The 23,389-nt window shown below is 44.4% G+C and overlaps 1 protein-coding gene across 1 annotated transcript in view; it reads left to right on the top strand.

Moving 5' to 3' along the window:
• Positions 1 to 386: 386 nt before the first annotated feature.
• Positions 387 to 23,389, top strand: part of LOC127670681 (zinc finger protein 25-like) — a 46,071-nt gene continuing 23,068 nt past the window's right edge. Inside the window, 6 exon segments of the mRNA XM_052165124.1 lie at positions 387 to 542; positions 2,314 to 2,440; positions 13,492 to 13,584; positions 17,714 to 17,752; positions 17,755 to 17,822; positions 18,790 to 20,496. Coding sequence (XP_052021084.1) covers positions 540 to 542; positions 2,314 to 2,440; positions 13,492 to 13,584; positions 17,714 to 17,752; positions 17,755 to 17,822; positions 18,790 to 20,292 — 1,833 coding nt within the window. The 5' untranslated portion in view covers positions 387 to 539 and the 3' untranslated portion in view covers positions 20,293 to 20,496.

Here is a 23,389-nt window from a genome sequence, read left to right as displayed (position 1 = left end):
AGGCAGGAGGAACCCCACAAAAACCAATAAATAAATAGAACGTAAAAACGACAAAGAAAACAAGAAAAATCTGCTAATTAAATGAAAAGAACACAACAAAAATCACAATTACTATTCATTTGTTCGCCAATGGCAAAGAAATTCCTTTCTACACGAGTGCAAAGTGGTTACTTTCATTCCATGGGGTGGAGTGCTGGGGGCGCAGTGACCTGTCTAGCATTTGCTGGCCACTGGAAAGACACATCTATAGCCCTTTCTCCTGTCACTCAGGAGGGCCTGAAACTCTGTCCAATCAAAAGCACTGTTATAGGAGGATCCAATTGAATTCCCTGAGAAAGTTGGAGGGCGGGCTTTGAACTAAGGTTCTTCTTATCCCCGCCCACTTACCACTACCCACCCATCACCTTCCCAGTTGGAATCTGTCAGGTGCTTCACCATCTGGGGGTTTGGGATTCTCTGCCTCGTCCTCTCGTCAGTGTCTCACTGCTTGCTGCTGAGGGAGGCTCCATAATTAGGACCCTGGAGTCCAGGAACCGGAAATGGTGAGCGCGTGGCGTCCTGACCTGGGCTCTGTGTTGGAGCATCTCACCTTCCAGCCTGGTCCCTCCGGACAGTCCTGTCCAGACCGGGACTGGTGTCCTGCCAGGGCTGATGGGTTTTCGGGACCTGGGCTTTTGAGAGTGGCTTGGCCAGGCGCGCCGCGGAAAGCGCAGTCGTCGCTGCATCTAGGCCAGGGCGTTCCCAGACTCGCGCTGTGTTTTCTGCTGGGTTCTGAGTGCACTTTTGGGTTTGTGTATCTGCCTCCATGTCTTTGTGGTTTTTTGAACCAGACTCTCCAAATCTAGGTGTATGAGCGCCGGCCAGCACTATGGTTCTGCTGCCGCGGACTTGGCTTTAGTTTTCACTTAAGGAAATGCTTCCTGAGGAGAAGCCAGTGGCTGATTGAATCTCTGCCCCTCCCCTTACTCACCTGGGGAGGTGGGTCCAGGGCTAGCTGGACCTAGGCATGTAAACAGACTCTTGGTTTATCTCTGCTGTCACTTCATCTTTGTTTAATTCAACATTTTTATTTTAAAATGATATTTTTATTTTACATGTTTATTTTACCTACATGTACGCTTGCCCACCTCGTGAGTACCAAGTGGCCTTGGAAGGCAGAACAGGACATCAAATCCACTGAACTAGAGTTACAGTTGTAAGCCACCATGTGGATGCTGTGAATTGAACCTGGTCCCCTGCATCAGCAGACAGTACTTTTAGTTGTTGAGTTCCAACCCTGTTTAATTATTTTTATGACATGACCAATATATTACATTGTAGCTGTACTGATGTTACATTCTCCTGCTTTAAAAATTATACACATATATGATATGTATAATTACCCAATTGTCTCTTCACAACAAATCTCTCTAGTATGTGTGTGTGTGTGTGTGTCATCATGAGCAAAGGCACCTTCCCAGTGATCACACTAATGAAATATGATGTCCCCTCCAGTATCTATTAAGTACCTAGAGCTCTATAGGGGGAAGTGAGGCCTTATGCACCCTTCTCCATCCCCGGATGGGTGATGGGCCTTGTCTTGTGAAGTAGGCACTGCAGCTGTGAGGTCCTGGGTGCAGTAGCTGTGTCGTTCCTGTACTCCTGCCCACAGGCTGACTCTCACACTTTCCATGCCCGCATCAGTGGTGTTCCCTGAACCTTGGAGAGGGTGAGAACAGATGCCCATGTGCGGCTGAGCAGTCAGTGGTCACTTATTCCTGGCATTCTGCCCTGTTACAAGTTTCTGTATTAACTGTTTCTTACTGGAAACAAGCTTCTCTGACCAGGACTGGGATTAGTGCTACACCATTTAACCATTTTTAAGACAGAGTGCTAGGAGTTTCCTTTTAACCACAGCCTTTTCCTTTCAAACACTTGTACTCTGGACATCACAGTGGCAGGAGATTGAAATAACTCATCACATTGGATCCATAAACAGAGCACAGGAAGCCAATGTTTTATCTCTCTCTCTCTCTCTCTCTCTTTCTGCCCCCCCCCCCCCCCCCCCCCGTTCTTAAAACTCAGGACCCAGCACTTGAGACAGCAGCATCCACAGTGGATGGGTCCTTTCACCTCAGTCAAACTACTTTTAAAAAATTCCAACTCATGTCTCCATACTCTAGACCGTTTGTCGTTGAGGTTTCTCTCTCATTATCTCACAGCCTGCCGAGCCTTCAGGGAAAACCACACAGGGAGGGTGGTGAAACCACACAGAGAGGATTGGGGTTCCCAAAGCCGAGTGCTTGTGGTCTAAAAAGGAACGTGTCACTCCAGGGCTCCGTGTCCTTTGAAGACATCGCTGTGGACTTCACCTGGGATGAATGGCAGGGTCTGGATGCTGCTCAGAGGACCCTCTACAGGGACGTGATGCTGGAGAACTACAGCAGTCTCCTGTTCCTGGGTAAGGCCGAGCTGCCACTCGCAGTGCCGACTGCATTTTTGGATGGTAATTTTAGGAATTATTATTTTGTTGTTGTTGTTTTATTTTGTTTTTGTTTTTCAAGAAAAAACCAAAACAGCCTGTTCTAGAGAGTAAGGTTCTCAACAGCTAGGGCCACACTGGGAAACCATGTCTTGGGGTGGGGGTTAATCATTACTTCCATATGCATCTCAGTAAACACTCCCAGTCTTCTGCCTTTTTCCTCTCCCCTGAATAGTTTCCAGACTCTAAGGGTTGATGTTTTCTTGGGGGAGGGGGTGTGGATTTGTCTTTGTTTTCTCTCTATTGCTGCCAGGTAAACTTAGCTTGCAAATAAGATGAAAACTGCTGGACGACTTCTTCTTCTTCTTCTTCTTCTTCTTCTTCTTCTTCTTCTTCTTCTTCTTCTTCTTCTTCTTCTTCTTCTTCTTCTCCTTCTCCTCCTCCTCCTCCTCCTCCTCCTCCTCCTCCTCCTCCTCCTCCTCCTCCTCCTCTTCTTCTTTTTGTGTGTGTGTGTGTGTTGGGAGTGAGATGTTGTATGACATATTTAGTTTATGTTCTTTATTTTCCTGGGCAGACATAAGGAAACTTCTGTCCATAAGTATGAACTGAGTAGATGAGCCAAAAGCAAGGTTCCATCATTCCAGCTTAGACAGGAAGTGAGCGTCCTGGGATCCTTAGAGAACAAGTGCACTCAGACAGTCGTAGCACCAAGAGGTCCCAGCCCTGCTCAGGTTATACCTAGTGTGTCGCATAGTTGGCTAAAAGCCAGTCCTGAATGGAATGCTGGTCGTGTTTATGACAACCCTGTGTGGGAATTTCAAGAGACCCACAATATTATCATCACCTGAGAGCCAGGCATCTGCTCTATGGTCCTGTGTTGCTGTGACTGTAGACAGGAGTCTACTGCAGGTCACCACAGCTACTCGACTTTAAGCTCAGAGGAAATGACAGTTATAGCTTCCTATAACCCCCTCCAGTGTGTTCATGTAACCGTAAGACTTCATTCACTTCAGCGAGTAGTGCTAGTCTTTGTGCCACATGGTTTTCACTGTCTCGATAGACCCTTACCTTAGCTTTCATGAACAACACTGAAATACCCAGAGAGCTGCAGAGGTCTCTACACAGTACACTTCGTGAATACTGTGTCTTGGTCAGTCAGCAGAACAATAGCAACATCATGTTTTTTGAGAATGTTTCAAACTATATTGCATGTTAGCTGTACTGGTTTGTATTAGCATCGTCATCTTTGGGGACTTTTCATCATTGTTATTGTAAATTTTAATTGATCATGCTAAGATGACAGAAGTGACACCTCCTTGTGATTGTGCTTGGTGTTTTCATGATGAGTAGGAGCGGTGGGCTTTCTTTTTATGCTTTTGTGGGCTGTTTGTGTTTAAGAAATGGCTCTTCAGGCCATTTACCCAGATTTAAGAGAAGGTTGACTGTGTTCCTTCTCCTTAGGGATCCTAGGTCATTACTTGTTCTGTAAGTGACTGTCTTGGATGAATTCTTTGCCCATGTTTTCCCCCATATAGGATGGTTTCTTCTATTGGTTGTTTACCTTCCTATAGAGATGATTTCAAGAGTCATAACCAATTTGACATTTGCTTCTATTTGCTCTTTTACACATATATTAAAACGCTGTATGATTGCTCCAAAGAGTTTTCTGTATATGCTAACAACTTTATAGTTTCTGTCTTGTGCTTAAATTTTGATACAATTTTAACAGATTTCTGTATAGGGAGAAAGAAGGCCTATTACCTTTCTTCAACTGGTAAGTACTCATGTTTCTCAACATGATTGCAAGTAAACTTAACAGGAGGAAAGATTTATGTTGGCTGTGGCTTTGAATAGTTTTAATCAGTGATTACTTGGAATCTTATTTACCTTCCTACTGCTGTTATAAAACACCAAGAGCAAGGCAACATATAGAAAGAAGGGTTTTCTTGGGGTTTGTGGTTCCCGAGGACTAAATCTATTACTACCCTGCTGGGGATGCATGGCAGAAAGCAGACACAGCAGAAGGGACAGCTGAGAGCCCCTATCTCCAACCACAAATAGGAAGTAGAAAGAAAAATGGGATTGAAAATTCTCTGAATTCCCAAAGCCCTTCCCCAGTGACATACTTCTAGCAAAGACTCATGTCCTGAGTTTCCCTGCACAGTGCCATCCACCAGTGTTCAAATGCCTGAGACCATGGGGGGCATCTCAGGCAAACCATACTTGGCTATGTTACTTTTATCCTCTGGTGAGAGAGGTAACACAAACTGTTACAAAACGGTTTGCCTCACTGCAGGGTTGTTCCTTGGGGTTACTTTGACAATTGGCAGTATTATTCCTTGAATGTGTTGGTTATAATCATTGGTTGCTTTTCTATTTCTGAAGAATATTATTGTTATTAGATTGAAATGGAAAGTCGCTAATTAAAGTATTTTCTAGTCTATAACATCAATGGAATATGATTGATTTTTTTGTTTGTTTGTGTTTGCTTTTGTTTTCCTGGGGAGGGGGCCCTGAAACAAGGTTTTACTATCGGGCATAATCACTGTTGTGTGAAAGTATAGGCCTGTGCCTAGTTTATCCAGCTTGCACAGTAAGTAGCTGAGGTTGGCCTTTAAATACATTTTTGAATATTTATTTTATGTGTATGTGTGCCCGAGTGTGTACCTGCGTGTCCAGTAGCCTGGGGATGGGGGACAGAAGGGGGCATCCGATCTCCTGGAGCTGGAGTTACAGATGGTGGTGAGCTGCCATATGGGTCGGGCAGACTGAACTCCAGTTCTCTGCAAGGCATTTAGTGCTCTCTGCCATGAGCCATGGACTCTGTCCCTCCCGTTTAAGTCTATTTGTTTGTTTCTTGAAGTAAGACATTTCTATGTAGTCCTGTATACCCTTGGATTCTATAGACCAGACTGGCCTAGACTTCAGAGTCACCTACCTCTACCTCCTGTTGGATCATATAATATTATTTATATGTATGCCCTTAGGACTGACTGTTTGGCCCTAGACAATGACTGTACTTATCTTGACTACTGCGCTTATATAAAACACAGTTGTGGGGCTGGGGAGATGGCTCAGTGTGTAAAGGTGCTTGCTGCCAAGCCTGACCACCCAGGTTCAATCCCCAGGACCTGCAGTGTGGAATGAGAGAAGTACCTGCTAATAGTTGTTCTCCATCTTCCACATATATGACATGCCATGTTCATGCTCAAACACACGCATACACATAACACACACATACACACAAATACATACTTGTAGCAAACACATTTTAAAAGTAGACTTGCTGAGCCTAAATAGCTGTTGCTCTCACTAAGGATTCAAGTCAATTCCCAGCACACACATGGTGGCTTACAATCCTCTCTAACTCCAATCCCGGGGCATCTGATGACTTCTTCTGACCTCTGTAGGCACCAGGCATGCACTTGGTGTTTATATGCATGCATGCAGGAAAATCCTCACACACATAAAATGAACCTAATCTAAAAGAAGTAGAGTTTTTGATTATAGGTAATTGGTAAGGGGCTTTCATAGTGTGACTGAGATTCTACATGTAATTTTCAGTATTGCATAAAAGAAAACCATATAGGCAAACAATAAAGTCTTAAACCTTTAAAAAAATTTTCCAACATAATATTTTTATTGATTATTTGGGAATTTCACATAGTGCACCCTGATCATACTCACTCCTCAGTTTTCCTAGGTCCTTGTGCCCTTCCTCATAAAACAGACACACACACACACACACACACACACACACACACAGAGAGAGAGAGAGAGAGAGAGAGAGTGAGAGAGAAACAGACACATATACAAACACACACAAAGAGAGAGAGAGAGAAAATATATATCACGTCTAAACCGTGTTGCCCATATTCTCATTGGAGCATGGTCAGACTCCCAGTGACCAGACCCTTAAAGATAGCTGAGTCTTTTCCCACCCTATCCCCACAAGAAGCCAACTGTGAAGAACTATACTTCAGACTCCTTATTAAAAATTTAAAGGGCTCTTATCAGTAGCTTCCTGTCAAGACTGGTTTTTGTGGGAGTTTGGGAGTTTGCTGTAAGGTTGTTGGGGGAATTGTCACAGAAGCCTTAAATAACCGTCTTTCTCAATTGTGAATCTGCAGTTTTCCTTGATAGTACTGCATAAAGAAGCTTCCTTGCCTATAATAGCCAGCAGCAGCCTGGATCATGTACTAATACATGGTTTCTGGGGATAGCACAGACCACAGACATCAACATGGCCCTGAGCCACAGTACTGGCCACAGATAATAGTATGGCTTCAGGAGGTAAAATGGGTCATGGATGTGGTTGGGGAACAGATCATGCACCTCAATATGACTCCCTGCAGGAGCATGGATCATGGACACCAAGATGGCTCTTGGCAGCAAAATCTGAAAGTCCTCTGGCTGCAGTATGGACTATGAACCTCAACATGGACCACAAATACCAACATGGCCTCAGGCAGCAGCATGGAACACAGACATGGCGTCAGGTGGCATCATAAGACCACAGGCACCAGCACATCTCTGGGATATAGCACTGACAATGGCCACCAAGTTGGCCTGTGGAGGCCACAGAGGACTCTTGAGGAGGCCCAATCCAGAAAATGAACCATTCTCCAACTTGGTCATCCTGTTGTTACTCGGAGTCAGAGCTGTCATGCCGCTGGGCAGCATGTTTGGGGGCAGATCCTGATGAGCTGCAGATGCTCCACACCACCGTGCCAGCTGACTTGGCAATGACATGCGTCCCTCCACCGCAGCCACGCTCCCACACCTGTCACCACCGTTGAGTCTATTTCTGCCTTTCTCCAGCAAGTGCATGCCGCCTGTTCCACCAGGGCTCTCACCTCTTCCGTACACACTTGTTTTTCAGAGTAGCACTGCAAAATGCAGTGGGGCACACAGTAGATTCTTTTGCCCAAACTCCTTTACATGCAAATACTTACAGAAACAAAGCACCATAAATACTGGACTATTGCTAAGATGCATCTTGGATAGGCTCTTGTCACCCACAGTTGGAGATGTCAGGGAGATGTTGCGGCTGGGCAAGGCATCCTTGAGCACTATCTGTGGGCACAACATCTGGCCCTCGAGGCTCAACAGGCATGACCTGCTGCTGTTCTTATCTGTGGGAAACACCACAGCCTCTCACTCCTCTCCTCCCAGGAAGGCAAGCAGACGGGGCTACAACAGTAGTGGCTCCATGCTGCAGGATGCCCCTCACTCCTCCTGGTGGGCTGAGGACCAGCCCTATTGATCAGGAACATGTTCTTCGTCTGCTGGAGCCATACTCCCATCCTGATCTCCTACTCTGTGCTGTGGCGTCTCTAGTTTCACCTTTGTGAAACCTGTGGTGTCTCTAGTTTCCACTTCATGTCTGCCTCTACCCTGCCATAGTTCTTTTAACTTCATGAGGTAAATCTTTCAAAGCGTCTCTGCATGAGACCTGCCTTTTTGTAGTCAGTCCAGAGATACTGTGGTCTTTGCAGAGTCCTCTTCCCCCCTCTATCTCCCTTCATAGCTTTCAGAAGACTCTCTGCTCCTCAGCGCTGCTCCACGGTTCTGAATGTTCCCGTGACCACCACCACTTTGAGTCAAGTCTGTAAAAATTAGGAATTTAATGTGTATGGGTTTTGTATGCATATGTATCTATATATCACATACAAGCCTGATATTTCTGGGAGGCCAGAAGTGGATGCTGTAGTTTTCTTAAACTGAAGTTAACAATGGTTGTGAGCCACTGTGCCTGGAACTGAGCTCAGATCCTCTGGAAGAGCAGCAAATGCATTTGAGCACTGAAACATCTCTCCAGCACCAGCATCGAAACGTCCTTGTTTGACTGGGTTTCTTTGTTTTCTGGTTATTTATTTAGTTGGCATTGTTTTCTGGTTATTTATTTAGTTGGCATTGTTGCAATTGGTAGTACTGGAACTTCTTACATATACTAGGCTGGTCTCAAATTCATAGAGATTTGGCTTCCCCTGGCTCCTAAGTGCAGGATTAAATGCATGCACTACCACTGTTGGCTCTGAGTGGCCATTTAAAAAGAGGATTGTGTTCTGATGCTCCGGCAATTTCACATAGAAGGTATTTAGTTTGTTTTTTGACTTCTGCTTTTGTCAGGTTGTATCACTTCTCCCCTTTTTGGCATCAAGGTTTTCTCTTTCAGTGTGATTTATATGTGGGCTCAACTTTACTTTCCTCTGCTGCTTGGGGTGTTCTTGTTTCTTTACCTTATCAGGTATGTATGTCTATAGACTTTATTACTAAAATCAAAGATTGGTGGAAGGCCACTCCTGCAGTGTTCCTAGAGGAAATCACCTCAGGTTTGCTCCACTCTCCCGCTATGGGCTGTGGCTCTGGGATATGGAGATAGCCATGTTTCAAGCTATAGTTTACTGATTTTTTTCTCTGAACATAACAGTAGCTTTAATGTACCCAGTGTATGCCTGTGGCAATTTTTGTTGTGTTGGTGGTGGTTATTTGACACAGGGTCTCCCTATGCAAGCCTGGCTAGCTTGGAACTCACAGAACTTGACTTGCCCCGACTCCTCTGGAATTAGAGACAGGTGCCACTGTATGTAGAAATATGACTGTTTATCATTCAGTGCATGTGTATGTTTCCCATTTCCATATGGTGAGTGCTGCAGTCCTAGTATGAATCACACATGACCATAGCTTCTAATTGTGTTATGTGCTGGTTGGTTTTTCTGTCTTGTTCAGAATTGTTGTGCCTGTGTTCCCTGGGGTCAGTGTTCTTGTAGTTTGGTTGCTGTGTCCATGTGAAGCCTTGAAGTCATTGTAATGCTGGGGAGTATGGTGACAGCTAAACACATGACTAAGGGGTGTTCTTGTGTATGCAGCATTACATCACCGCCTGCTCCTCCTCCTGCTCCTCCACCTTCTCCTTCCTCCTCCCCACTCCTTTTGGGTTTTTTAGGATAGGGTTTCTCTTTGGAGCCTTGGCTGTCCTGGAGCACATTTTGAAAACCAGGGTGGCCTCAAAACTCAGAGATTTGTCTGCCTCTACTTCCTCCAGAATGCTGGGATAAAGGCATGTGCTATCACAGCCCAGGTTAGGCTTTCTTCTTAAAATGTTTGGAACTTTCTCTGGTTTGCTACTTTGCCAGTTTGACAGTCATTTGCTGGTGTATGACTCACCACTCCAGTTTTGTTTCTTTGTTGTCCGTGTCTTCCAGAAAACATAGGGAAAACATTTTCTTTTCAATGATCATGTGTGTGTATTGAATCATCCTTATATTCTATTGATTTTTAAACTCTGCCTGGGTTATTTAATTTATTTATTTTTGAAAAAGAATCTTACTTCATGACTGGCCTGGAACTCATTACATAGACCAGGCTGATCTTTAACTCAAAGTGATCTGCCTGCCTCTTCCTTCCAAATGCTGGGATTAAATACATGCTCTGCCATTCCTAGTAATTTAGCTTATTTAAAACATTTTTTGTATTTACTTTTATTTATAATGTATATGCAGTGTGGAAAGACCAAAAAGAATGTGAGATTTGGTGGAACTAAACTTACAGGTGGTATGTGCCACCTGATATGCTTGCTGGGAATTGAACCCAGGTCATCATCTGTATGATTAGCCAGTGGTCTTTGTAGGACCCCTGATTTGGGGAGACCCCACTTGAATCTCGGGTTGGCACACACCCAAGGAAACACGAGAGACCGGCTTGATGCAAACACACGAGGCAGTTTAATATCGGAGCTCCGGGCTGACATGTATCTCACACAGGAGACAGAGGAGTCGACCCTGAGACTCAAAAGCCAGGGGGTTATATAGGAAAAGTCAGGGGGGGGGTTGGCACACTGTCACACGATTGGTTGATTCAAACATTGGCGGGAGGAATTGGCACACAATTACATCAGCAGGTAGTACGTACAGATCAGTGCATCAGCAATGTAGGAGGGCAGGCGGCTTATCTTTGTTAGCAGAGGGTCTGGTGATGTGAGGACGTATGTCTTCCCGTGCTTCTCCAGTCCTTCAGCCCCTCAGGGGTGGTAGTTTCCTTTTGGTAATTCCAATATTCTTCTCCTAATTGCAAAGATAGCCCTAAGGTCTGAGGTGGCATAGCTCCCCAGGACAATTCCAGTCCGGAGGGGGCAAAAGTTATTTGTGCCTTTAACTTGGTTAGCAAGTCTCTTCCTAGTAGGGGGGTAGGGCATTCAGGGATAACCAAAAATGAGTGAGTTACTAGGTTTTTTTCCTAAGTCCACCATCCAGGAAGTGGTCCATGGGTAAGATTTCTGCCCCATGGCCCCAATTACCAGCGTCTTTTCATTTCTTAGCTTACCCAGAGGGGTTTTAAGCACCGAATATTCTGCACCCATATCGACCAAGAAACTTACGGGGGTCCCCTCCACTTGTAAGGTTACCCTAGGCTCGGGGAGGAGAGCCGAGCCCCGTTTCCCCTAGTCTTCATCATCCTCGAGGGACAGCACCTTTGTCCCCTGCTTCTTCTTAGGGCACTCACGGGCTCAGTGTCCTTTACCTTTACAGTGTGCACATTTATCTTTCTCTAGGTGCAGGTTATCTCTTCTGGGTCTCCTTGGCCCCTGTCATCCTCCGCCTCCCAGGTCCCCTAGCTGTCTGTTCCTGTCTCTTCTGTATCTACTACTGTGGCCAATATTCTAGTCAGAGTCTTCTCCTGCTTCCTCTCTCTCCTATCCTCATCTTCTCTCTTGTTTCTCTTCCTCTGTCTCCCCCTTGTGATATACTTTCTCAGCCTCTCTAACCACATCTCTTATAGTATAATCCTGCGGTCCCTCAATCTGTTGCAATTTCTTTCTGATGTCAGGAGCTCACTGCCCAATAAAAGCCATAATCATGGAAGCTCGCTGCCCTTCAGACGTAGGGTCGAAAGGGGTATACCTCCTGTAAGGCTCCATGAGCCTCTCCAGAAAGACTGAAGGGGGTTCAGTCGGCCCCTGCATGACCTCTCTTACCTTAGCCAAATTTGTGGGCCTTCGTGCGGCACCTCTGAGCCCGACGATAATTGGACAGCCGTTCCCTACCTTGTGCTCTGTTATAGTCCCACTGAGGACGCATCAAGGGGAATCCTTCATCTATCCCCTCTGGGGTCTGGACAGGACGTCCGGCATTGTCCCGGACATTCTTCCGAGCCTCAAGGAGAATCCTTTCCTTCTCCTCGGTGGTGAACAAGGTCTGTAAGAGCTGTTGGCAGTCGTCCCAGGTAGGCTGATGCGCGTACATCAGGGACTCTATTAGACCTGTAAGCCCTGCCAGATTATCTGAAAAGGGAGGATGATTAATTTTCCAGTTATAGAGATCAGAGGAAGAGAAAGGCCAATACTGCAAAAGTTGTAAGCCATTCTGGTCATTTGGACCTGGGGGCACCCGACAGCCCTAAGGGGAGCCACACTGGAGTCAGCTGGCCCCTCAGGGATAGCTCCTCCTCGACTTTTTGTCCCTGCAGAGGGGCCCTCCCTTTCTCCAGCCTCAGGGGCTGGAGCTGGAGGGGGGCTGGTGGAGCCGAGGGTTGGGGTTCCGGTTGTGGGGCTCGAGGGTAGGATGGGGGCGGGGGAGTAGGCCATTCTGAGGTGCAGAAGGTCTGCCAGGGTTTTTTCTTAATTTCTACTGACAAATTCCGTCCTCTCGCCCTAACATCCGTCCAATGGTCCTTAGTCAAGGACAAAGGGGTTGTCACCGTCTGCCCCATGGCAAAAAACAAAAAACACAAGAACAGAACACAAACAACAGACACTAATACGTCCAAACATACTCGCCTGCATCTGGTGTTAAACAAACAGCCAAACGCAACCTCTGATGGATTGGGATTCTGTGCCCACTCTCTCTTCGGTAGAAAGAGCACTCCGTCCCCTTCATTCCAAAAAACCACAGTTAGGCATTCCTGACTGACCCTCACCCTTGGAGCGTCCTCCAAGGGCTCTAGGGCATCCTCTTCCACAGCCACTGGGTCCTTACAGCCCACAACGGCAGCTGCGAAATAACCACGGAGCAGGATTCCAAGTCTACTCCTTTCTGTTACAAATCGAAACCAAGACACCAATACAGCGGCCGTACTCAGATACTCAAAACTCATACAGACGTACCTCTAAGGGGTCTTCGGGGTTCCTGAGTGCTGCAGGAATCCCAGACGAGCTCCCACAATGTAGGACCCCTGATTCGGGAAGACCCCACTCGAGTCTCGGGTTGGCGCACACCCAAGGAAACACAAGAGACCAGCTTGATGCAAACACACGAGGCAGTTTAATATTGGAGCTCCGGGCTGACACGTATCTCACACAGGAGACAGAGGAGTCGACCCTAAGGCTCAAAAGCCAGGGGTTTATATAGGAAAAGTCGGGGGGGGGGGGGGGGGGAGGAATTGGTGCACAATTACATCAGCAGGTAGTACAAGCGGGATCAGCAATGTAGGAGGGTGGGTGGCTTATCTTTGTTAGCAAAGGGTCTGGTTAACATTAAACTACATCAAAGGGGGGGGGGGGGCGCCAATCCAGACGGCTCATGACTCCTTGGGGATTGTTTAGGCAGTTACCTTATCTTTATGGTCGGGCAGTTCCTGGAATGCCTTAACAGCCTTGAAAGACCAGCCTGTCCTGGCTTGCCCTGGCTTGTACTGTTCTGTTCTTTTCTCTAGGCCCACTTTCTGCCTGGATCATGGATTCCATGAAGTTCTAACTCCTTTTCAGTCTTAGTTCTAACTCCTTTTCAGTCTTAACCACTACAGCATCTCTTAGGACCCTTGGCTGATCGTCTTATGAGTACCTTCTGTAGAATTTGTTTTAAATAGTCTTTCCTTTTATTGTGTTTTCTATTCACTTATGCTTTCTTAAATTATCTGGAAATCATTATACTGATTGAAGATGATATTCCAGTCAGTGAACAATGTAAATGTAAAACCTCTAAGGAAAGTTTCTGATTTACTGATCAAAGCAGAGGTCCTGAATTTTGTCTTTCCTTAGTGAACGCACCTAACACTTTTGCAAAAACTTGTTTATTCTTCATCACTTACAGGACATTGCATGTCGAAACCTGATGTGATCTTCAAGTTGGAGCGTGGATTTGGGCCATGGCCTGTGGTGGAATCTTCTGTCTGCAGCCTTCCAGGTCAGTGAATGCACACAAAGGAGGGCAACAAGAGGACAGCTTACCATGTTGGTCATGTTGAATGCTTCTCACCTGCTTACCTAGCCCTGACCTGACACTTGATTTTTGGAGTGTCTGAAAAAAATTACCCATATCAATATATCTCCTAGGTTTTGGTTCTTCCTGATATATGTGTTTTTTGTATGAAAACATCCAAGTATTTAACTGAATGTTGCCCTGTTGCTAACAGATAACATTAATGAGGCCAGCTGTGAACCAACATACAATTGTGTGGTAAGGTGTGAACAGAGGACTGAGATTAGACCCTAGTCACACACCAGTGACTGCCACTGTCTTACTTATGGTTCCTATTACTATGAAGAGACACTGTCTTAGGGTTTACATTGCTGTAAAGAGACACCATGACCAAGGTGGACAACATTTAATTGGGGCTAGCTTACAGGTTCTGAGGTTCAGTCCATAATCATCAAGGCGGGAGCATGGCAATGTCCTGGCAGGCATGGAACAGGAGGATCTGAGAGTGCTACATCTTCATCTGATAGAAGACTGGCCATAAGGACCCAGTGGCTGTGGAAGAGGATGCCCTAGGGCCCTGGAGGATGCTCCAAGGGTGAGGGACAGCCAGGAGAGCCTGACCGTGGTTTTTTGGAACGAAGGGGACGGAGTGCTCTTTCTACCGAAGAGAGAATGGGCGCAGAATCCCAATCCATCAGAGGTTGCGTTTGGCTGTTTGTTTAACACCAGATGCAGGCGAGTGTGTTTGGACGTATTAGTGTCTGTTGTTTGTGTTCTGCTCTTGTGCTTCTTGTTTTTTGCCATGGGGCAGACACCTCACATGTCTAGGAGGAGGGTCTCACTGCTCACCCCCTACAGTGGCATACTTCCTCCTGCCATTCCCTGGGCCAACCATATTTAAACCACCACATTCCACTCCCTGGTCTTCATAGGCTTGTTCAAACCCAGGAGTCTATACCTAGCCATAATATAAGATAAAATACGTTTAGTCCAACTTCAAAAGTTCCATAGTCTATAACAGTCTCAACAGTGTTAAAAGTCCAAAGTTCAAAGGCTCTTATGAGATTCATCCAATCACTTAACCATAATCCCCAAAGCAAGAAAGGAAACCAGCTGGGCAAACTTCAAAATGCATCTCCATGTCTGATGTCAAAGCAGTCTTCTGATCCCTAACTCCTTTTTGTTGTTGTTGTTGATTGCAACATTCTTTCTCCTGAGCTGGTTCCACTCCCTGTTAGCAGCTTTCCTTGGCAGGCATCCAGTGGCTCTGGCATCTTCTATCACCTTGGGTTCTCCAAGGTACCTCCAATTTCACAGCATCCTATTTCAATGTGTGGGATCCACACGTTATCTTCTACGCTCTTCCAGAGGGCTTGGGTCACTTTTCCAGCTCTGCCCTCTGTAGCACTCTTGGCTCTGGTTGATCCCACTCCACTAATGATGCAGTTCCTAGTGGTCGTCCCATGGTACTGGCATCTCCAATATGCTGAGGTCTTCTGCTGCAACTAGGTTTCACCAAGAGCCTCTCACAGGTTTCCTTCATGGTCCTAAGCCTCAACTGCTTTATCAACTGCTTTTGTTGTTGGGACATCATCTGCAACTAAGGCTGCACTTCACCAGTGGCCTTCCCTGGCCTCACCCAGTGCTGGTCCTCAGCTGCTATGACCTCTTTATGCCTTCAAAACCAGTACCAACTGGTTGATTCTTACTGTTATGCTTAGACCTCAGGGTCCCCACAGACCAACAAATACCACCAGGAGTCCAATTCCTATGCAAAAGCAAAGCGTCTTTCTTCAAGCTGGAGCTCTGACACTTCCAGCCTCTCCAGTGCAGTGGATGGGTGTGGAAGGTGCTGAGCTGGTGTCTGCCTTGCTTTTTATATAGTGTTAAGCTGGGTAAGGGACTTTCCAACTTGGCAGTTACTTGATTGGTTGACCTTTTAGAAAGCGTACCTTACATAAAATTTTAGCTAACATCATAAACTTTGCTATAACTTGAGTCATTTGCCCTTAACCCGACACTCAGCATTTCCTTCTGTCAAGAGTGGAGTGAGTGTAACTCGGATCTGTTCTGGTTCCTGGAATAAGCTGTGGTTTTTCCATTTGCCAAGTTCAACCTGAGGACAAGCTGAACATAAGATAGAGTTTGAACATAAGGTAGAATTACCTGGCTGGGTTCTTCACTTACACACACCACGCCCAGCTGCAGCACAAGGTGCAACCTTGGCTATCTCTGGAACACAGCTTCTTTGTGTTCCTAGAAAACATTTCCAGGAAATTTCACCTCAGTGATGCCGGTCTCTTCTTAATTACCTCTAATTTCTTAGCTCCGGCTAACCAGCATCAATTGTCCCAGCAGTCCCTTCTAGTCTTGATTCTGAAGCCCAGTCCACATAGCTGAAGCTGCGGTGTTCTGCTTGGCTGTCCTAGACCTTGCTTTGTAGATTGACCTTAAATTCGAAATCTGCATGGCTCTGTCCTGGATTCTGGGATTAAAGGTATGCACCGCCACACCCAGATTTAAGCTTTTCTTTATCTGCAGCTTGCTCTGTCCTGGGTTGGCCTTGAACTCAGGGATCTCTTTGGCTCTGTCTCCTGGGATTAAAGGCATGGATGTCCCACCATGCCTGGATCTAAGCTTTTTGTGCTCATTATTCCTCAAGATATGGCTCAAAAGCCCGTGTGGTCCATTTTTGGATTGTAGTTCATTCCAGATTAAAAGTGCAAATGAAAACAATATGCAAGTAATTATTCCTTGTTCGCTGGTAAACATATAGACAATAAGCTTAGCTGGGTGGGATCTCAGTGTTACCACTCAATCTGTTTATCTGTTTTAACACAGTGCCATTGCACTTCCTGCTGCCCTTTTATTATTTGAACCATACATTTTGTATTTTTTCTTTCTAACCTTGCTATACTTTATCAAAGCACTTCATGAAAGTAAACCAGAGGACAAAGTATATACTGGGCTTTTCTGAGACTTCATGAATGCAATTAATTGAAATCTCTTTACCTTAGCCTCAGATAGACTCTTCAGACAAGGTAAAAAAATCAGCCACATGTTTCACTAAAATATCACAACAATCTTCAGGCAATGTACTAAAATTCCTCTTCTCTGAAACCTCTAGAGCCGGGGTCCCAGAGTTTAAATTACCCTCAGTAGCAAAGTCTTTCACATTCCTGCTAGGATGGCCCATTAAGCCCCACTCAAAGCATCCACTGCTTTCCAAAGTCCCCAAATCTACCTTTCTTCAAACAAAAGCATGGTCAGGCCCAGCACAGCAATAGCCCAGTCCCTGGTACTAGGGTTTCCATTGCTGTGAACAGACACCATGACCAAGGCAACTCTAACAAGGACAACATTTAATTGGGGCTGGCTTACAGGTTCAGAGGTCCAGTCCATTAGTATCAAGGTGGGAAGCATGGCAGCATCCAGGCAGACATGGAGCTGTTGAAGGCCAGAATGTGTCAGATGAGACATGTCTGAAAACAAAAACAACTGCAGCCACAAAAAATGAACGCCTGTGTTGTAAACTTAAATTTTCTTACTAGCAATGTCCAGAATGGAGAGGCATCATGTAGATAAAAAAATGTTTTCCAGTATTTATTCAACATAGGATTAATATTGTGAATATATGAAAAAAGAACCCATCATACACAATTGCTAATAATATAGAGTTATCCAGCTACTATGGAGGTTTTTTTTTTTTTTCCAGATAGGAGAAATAGAACAGCTGTATGATCCAAGTATCTCATCCTGGATAAACGCATGATGAGACCATGTATGCAGTGGCTGCCCTTTAAGACACATGCTCATCATAACCAAGATACAGTGTCATTCTCAGTGTTCATCAATGGACTCATCAAAAAGATGATTCAAACTTCAAATGTATCATGTAACTGAAAAGAATCAGATTGTGCTGGGCCTGGTGACACTCATGCAATGTGCAGTAAATAAATTTATGATATGCATCAAGAAGAACTAAACTGTATACTATTATCGTAATTCAATATTTTATACTTTCCATGAGGATAGGAATATGCGTTTATTTTTAATAACATGAAAAAGACTACAGAGTTATTCACAGAGAGGGATATTTTTAATATCATTTTAGGTATTCATAAAGTGACTGTTCCAATTGAGACCCACCAGGAAAACACAAGGGATATTTATGGCAAGTTGAAATTGCCAACAGTCAGACTTCAAATGAGAAAATTACTGAAGTAAGTAAAACATTTAACAGGAGTTCTTAACAAAATTCTAAACATGAAGATTGGAAATTACTTAGTAATGCTTCTTTAAGAACTCAACCTAAGTCAACAAGATGAACCAGTGTGGAAAAGGACTTCCCACTAAGCCTGACCATTTGAGTTTGATCCCCATGTCCCATGTGGTGGATAATGACGAAAACCTCCAAAACTTGTTCTTTGAACTTCATATGTGTGCCCTGCTGTACATATGTATATACACACAAACACAAATGTAATTTGAAAAATAAAAGAAAGTAACTCAGGCCTGGGAAAATCGTTTGGTCAATAAAGTAATGGAGTCAAGTTCAGGAAGATTTGAGTTTGGATCCTCAGCATTCATATATAAAGCTAGTTTCAACAACATGCATCTTTAACCAGTGCTATGAAAACAGAAAGATTAGGGTCACTGGGGTTTCCTGGCTATAATTCCTTTGAAGCTAGGAAACTTCAGGTCTAATGAGAGACCTATTCTCAAAAAATAGGGTGGTGAATAGTGATTTCTGAAGACACTGAAGATCAACCTCTAGTAACCTCACACATGCACACACAGACACACTTAAACTTGTATATACTTTACAGCTTCCCTCCTGTAGACCCATAGCTGAGTGTCTTTTCTCTGTTATATAGCTATTAAGTTGCCAACTGGAGAAGATATGATAGTTTTAATGAAAATTGAAAATTATTCTGATGTCATGATCAAATTAATTTGCCAAAAAACTCAGTCAAAGTTCACAGTAGTGTTTTCTATATATTTGACCATGAATATTGTTTTAAATAAATGCAATAAATATTATTTAAAATAATATTTCATAGTAAAGAGATCTTTGGTAAACAAAGTAAATATTTGAAATTTTTACATATTCTAAACCAAAATCAGAAAGTACATTCTAGGAAAAAGCCCTGTGGCTATATGAAATATAACTAATTCTTCTCCTTCAAGACAGACCTGAAGATGGTGGCACAGAAGATCCAACAAGGGACAACATTCTATGAAGATAAAGAAAGCATGAAGGCATTTATCCAGCAGTCACAGCACATGAGGAGCCCGATGAGCTACACGTGTAAGAAAAGCGTCCGTTATAAGTCGCCTCTCAATAAATGTCAGAAGCGTGTTTGTGAGGAGATGGTGTCTACACACAGACAGCGCAGGAAGTCACACCCGACGGAACAGAGAAGCCATGAAGGGGAGAAGACATATGAAAGCTCAAGATGTGGGAAAACTTCCCACACCAAGTCTCAGCGTCAGAACACTCACAGAGATGAGAAGCCCTACAAATGTCTAGAATGTGGGAAATATTTCTACTACAAGTCACAAATCATTGAGCATCAAAGGAGTCATACAGGTGAGAAGCCTTATGAGTGTGCAGAATGTGGAAAATCTTTCAGCTATAAATCACATCTCACTGTACATCACAGAAGTCACACAGGGGAGACGCGTCATGAATGTTCACAATGCAAAAAAGTTTTTTACTATAAGTCTCAACTTACTCGACACCAGAGGAGTCATACAGGGGAGAAGCCCTATGAATGTATGAAATGTGGAAAGTCTTTCTACTGTAACACACACCTTTCTCTACACCAGAGGATTCATGTAAGTGTGAAACCCTATGCATGTTCAGAGTGTGGGAAAACGTTCTCCTTCAGGGCATGCCTCACTCGACACCAGAGGGTTCATACAAATGAAAAGCCCTATGAATGTACGCAGTGCCCCAAAGCTTTTTACTTCAAGAAGCAACTTACTCATCATGAGAAAACTCATGCTACAGAGAAGCGCTTTGAATGCAAACAATGTGGCAAGGCATTTTACTGGAGGGCCAACCTTACTGTGCATCAGAAAACTCATGGCGGGGAGAAACCCTTTGAATGCAAGCAATGTGGAAAAGCATTTTACTGCAAATCCCACCTCACTGTGCATCAGAGAACTCATATAAGTGAAAAGCTCTATCAGTGTTCACAGTGCAGGAAAGCATTCTACTCTCAGACACAGCTTTCTGTACATCAGAGAATTCACACCGATGAGAAGCCCTATGAATGTAAGCAATGTGACAAAACATTCTACAGCAAGTCTGGACTTACTGCACATCAGAAAACTCATACGGGCGAGAAGCCCTATGAATGTAAAGAGTGTGGGAAAGCTTTCTATAACAGGTACCTGCTCATTGAACATCACAGAGTGCACACAGGTGAGAAGCCCTACCAGTGTGCAGAGTGCAAGAAAGCATTCTACTGCAAAAAATACCTTTCTCTCCATCAGAAAACTCACGCAAGTGAGAAGTCATTTCGTTGTGCAGAGTGTGGGAAAGCTTTCTCCTGGTTGTCACACCTCACTCAACATCAGAGAATCCACACAGGTGAAAAGCCCTATGCATGTGAACACTGTAGGAAGACTTTCTACTTCAAGAAACAATTAACTCGACATGAAAGAACACATGAGAAGGCATGAGGTGTAAATAGTGCAGGAGACCATTTCAGTGCAAATGCAACCTTCCTGTATATGAAAGAGCGCAAACAAGGGAGAGACGCTGTGGTGAGAAGGTTTCCTCCCTCATGGATACCTTACTCCAAGTCAGAAGAGAAAGCCTGACTGAAAAGAATGTATGAACTCTTAAGTGTATAATTAGAAAGCTTGTGAGTGGAAATGATTAAGGTAAGAACGAACTGTGGACATTTTCTAGTGTGAGTCAGGTGTTACTCAACCAATGAACATATACTGGAGTCTGTCTGCACACATTGTTGGAAGGCATGTACCACATGTACTGTCTGTAAGAATTCATGCATGGGGCTGTCTCCTGTGAAGTTGGAATCTATACATTATATACTTTCTTATTCTTCAGATTACTTGAGTATATTGTAGGTGAGTGACACAGAATGTAAGGAGCGGAGGAGAGTTTTCTAACTTTAAGTTCCATCAGTTCACCCTGAAAGCTTTTACAGGTGTGGGCCCCCGTGAAATTAATGGAAATAGACACATTTTGAGACAAAATGGGTCCTCTGCATTAGCAACTCCTCATGTGATCTGCCAAGCAGAGCAAAAGGCATAGTGAGATGTATTACTTGACGCCTTCAGTTCTAGGTCCTGCTGCTGTAGGCTTCCTGCAACTCAGTGATTGAAGAGTGAACTTAGCAACCAACATAGGCAGGTTCCATTTGACAAAAAGCAGAAAAGCCTTCTCGAAGTGCCCGTGCCAAGTTATGACATTGCAGCCCATGTGTTGAAAAACAATATAAATTATCAAATATGAAGAGTATAAAGAGTATCAAATCATTTGACATGAACTTGAAATTTATCTGCATCATTAACCCAACATGTGATTAAACAGAAGATTCCAGTATGAAAACATTCTTTCTTCCATAGTCCAAGTGACTTCATTACAAAAATCCCTCCGCTATTTTTAGCATAAGTATTCTGGTAAAGGCATTCCGCCATGCTTCCACAGTACCAGCCATCAGATATCTCACAGTGAGAGCACGATTGACGTTTACACACTAGCTTGTCTTAAACGTGCCTCAGTGGCTGTGTACTCATCAGGCTTGTGCTGTGTGTCTACACATAGGACTTGTCATGTGTCATCTCAACTTAGGGTATTTTCAGTCAGGTTCATTTGTAAATCAGTTCAAACTGTCCCCAAGGTTTAATGCCTCATCAGGCATGAAAATTTTAAATGTGTTTATGTTTCTATAATTGTTTTGAAACAAACTCTTGATTTGTAGCCGGTCTGTTCTCTGGCCTCTACTTGTACCCCCACATGCACATATAGAACATGTACCAACAATAGAAAAACAAAAAAATTTCATACATTAGGAAATTGTATAACACCAGTATATGTAATTTTGCTTAACTGTGTTGTGTGTAGTTTTAAAAACACGCTCCCGCCTTAGCCTGGAAGCTGCTACTGCAGTACCGCCCCTCCCCCCCCTCTTGTCCCACCCAGCTTAGCTCTGGGATTGATTAGTCATCCCCACCCTGGCTTCCGTTTCTAATGGCCTTTGCTTGGGCTTGGCTCTGGGGTCAGCTGCCACCAGCCTCTCTCTCTACCCACCTTATGCTCTGGGAGTTGCCTGCTCCAGCACTCTCGAGACCCTAGAGTTCATGGATAAAGGACACACAGGCAACTTTTATTTTCATTTTTTAGAACTTGCCGGCTAGACACAATTGCTGGGCACAGAATCTCCTGTGTGGAAAGGCATGTTCTCATCAATTATTACCTCCTTTTCTCCCCCTGCCCTAAACTTAGTGGCTTGTATCCACTAGCCCCTGGCAACCTCCCTGGCCCCTGTCTACAGTGGAGACTGCAGGCCCAAGCTGCCCTGAGGCCTTACATGATTCTTCCTCCCAAGCTTGGCAGAAAAGCCCTCTCTCTTTCCCTTCTCTTCCTCTTGGGACTTGGAAGTCCCACCTCTACCGTCTGCCCAGCAATTGGCTCCTGGCCTTTATTGACAAATCAGGAACCAATTAGGGAGATAAGAAACTTAATATCTCTTACCAATACCCACAAGGCAATTTCTTTTTTTAGATTTCTCTTCCTTATTGTAGTTCTTTGGATCAACCCTCCAGACTCAGACCTCCTAGGCAGACTCTACCATGAGCTTTAGGTCCCTAGACAATATTTTGATGTTTTATCATCATTACCAGAGATTTGTAGGTGAAACTATAATCTATTAAAGGCCATACATATTGTTAAATGTATATGCTTTGTGGATAGTACTTTATTTTCTTGAATGGTTTCAGCAAGCGTAACCAAATAGAATATGTGAAGTTTGTCTAAAAATTCAGCACTTGAATGTTGAATATACCTTAATAACATGGCATATGCCTTTGCAAGTAAACTTTATATCTGTCATCTCCAGGACACACAAATACTATAAACTTCAAGAGAGTAAGTATAATTCAAAGAGAGGGTAATAGATATATTCTTCAGTTATAACCTTGTGCCCTTGACCAACTAAGCTGTACCTTCTAAAGTCTAAAGCATTTCTACAAATAGTGTATTTTCAAGATCAAACACTTTGGTGGACATCCCATGTATCTCATAGCTACATAAAAATAATATATTTTTGAAAGCTGCAGGTACACGTGCAGGAGTGAGGCACCTCCCCTGTATTCCACTGCAGATTAGGGGAGAGGCCAGCTCTCTCATACTCAAGCCCTCAAGGCAGGCTTTCCTGTTCCACAAGGACAGCTCTCTTGTGCTGCCCAGGCAATGTGCCTAATCAGTGAGGGCCACGGCCATCTCTGAGCTGCCCTTGGACATCAGCGTGGTCCCAGGCCATAACACAGACCAGGAGTGTCCACATGGATGGGCCACAGGCATCAACACAGACCATTGTTGCTGCATGGCCCTGGAATCCAGACATGACCGTCACGGGCAGCGTGGGCTGGGACTATGGCGCCCAGTGGCTGGATACGCTACTCACGTCAGGCTGTTCTTCTCCACCCTTGACGTCTACTTCCACCTCTTCGTGGTGCTCAAACCTTTTCTGCTTCTCTTTCTCTTCCAGCTCTACCACATCCTTGCAGATTGTAGCAGCTCCTACTGCAG

The sequence above is a fragment of the Apodemus sylvaticus genome, chromosome 1 (genome assembly GCF_947179515.1).
Source record: "Apodemus sylvaticus chromosome 1, mApoSyl1.1, whole genome shotgun sequence".
Taxonomy (NCBI): Eukaryota; Metazoa; Chordata; class Mammalia; order Rodentia; family Muridae; genus Apodemus; species Apodemus sylvaticus.
This window is presented reverse-complemented; position numbering and strand designations above follow the sequence as displayed.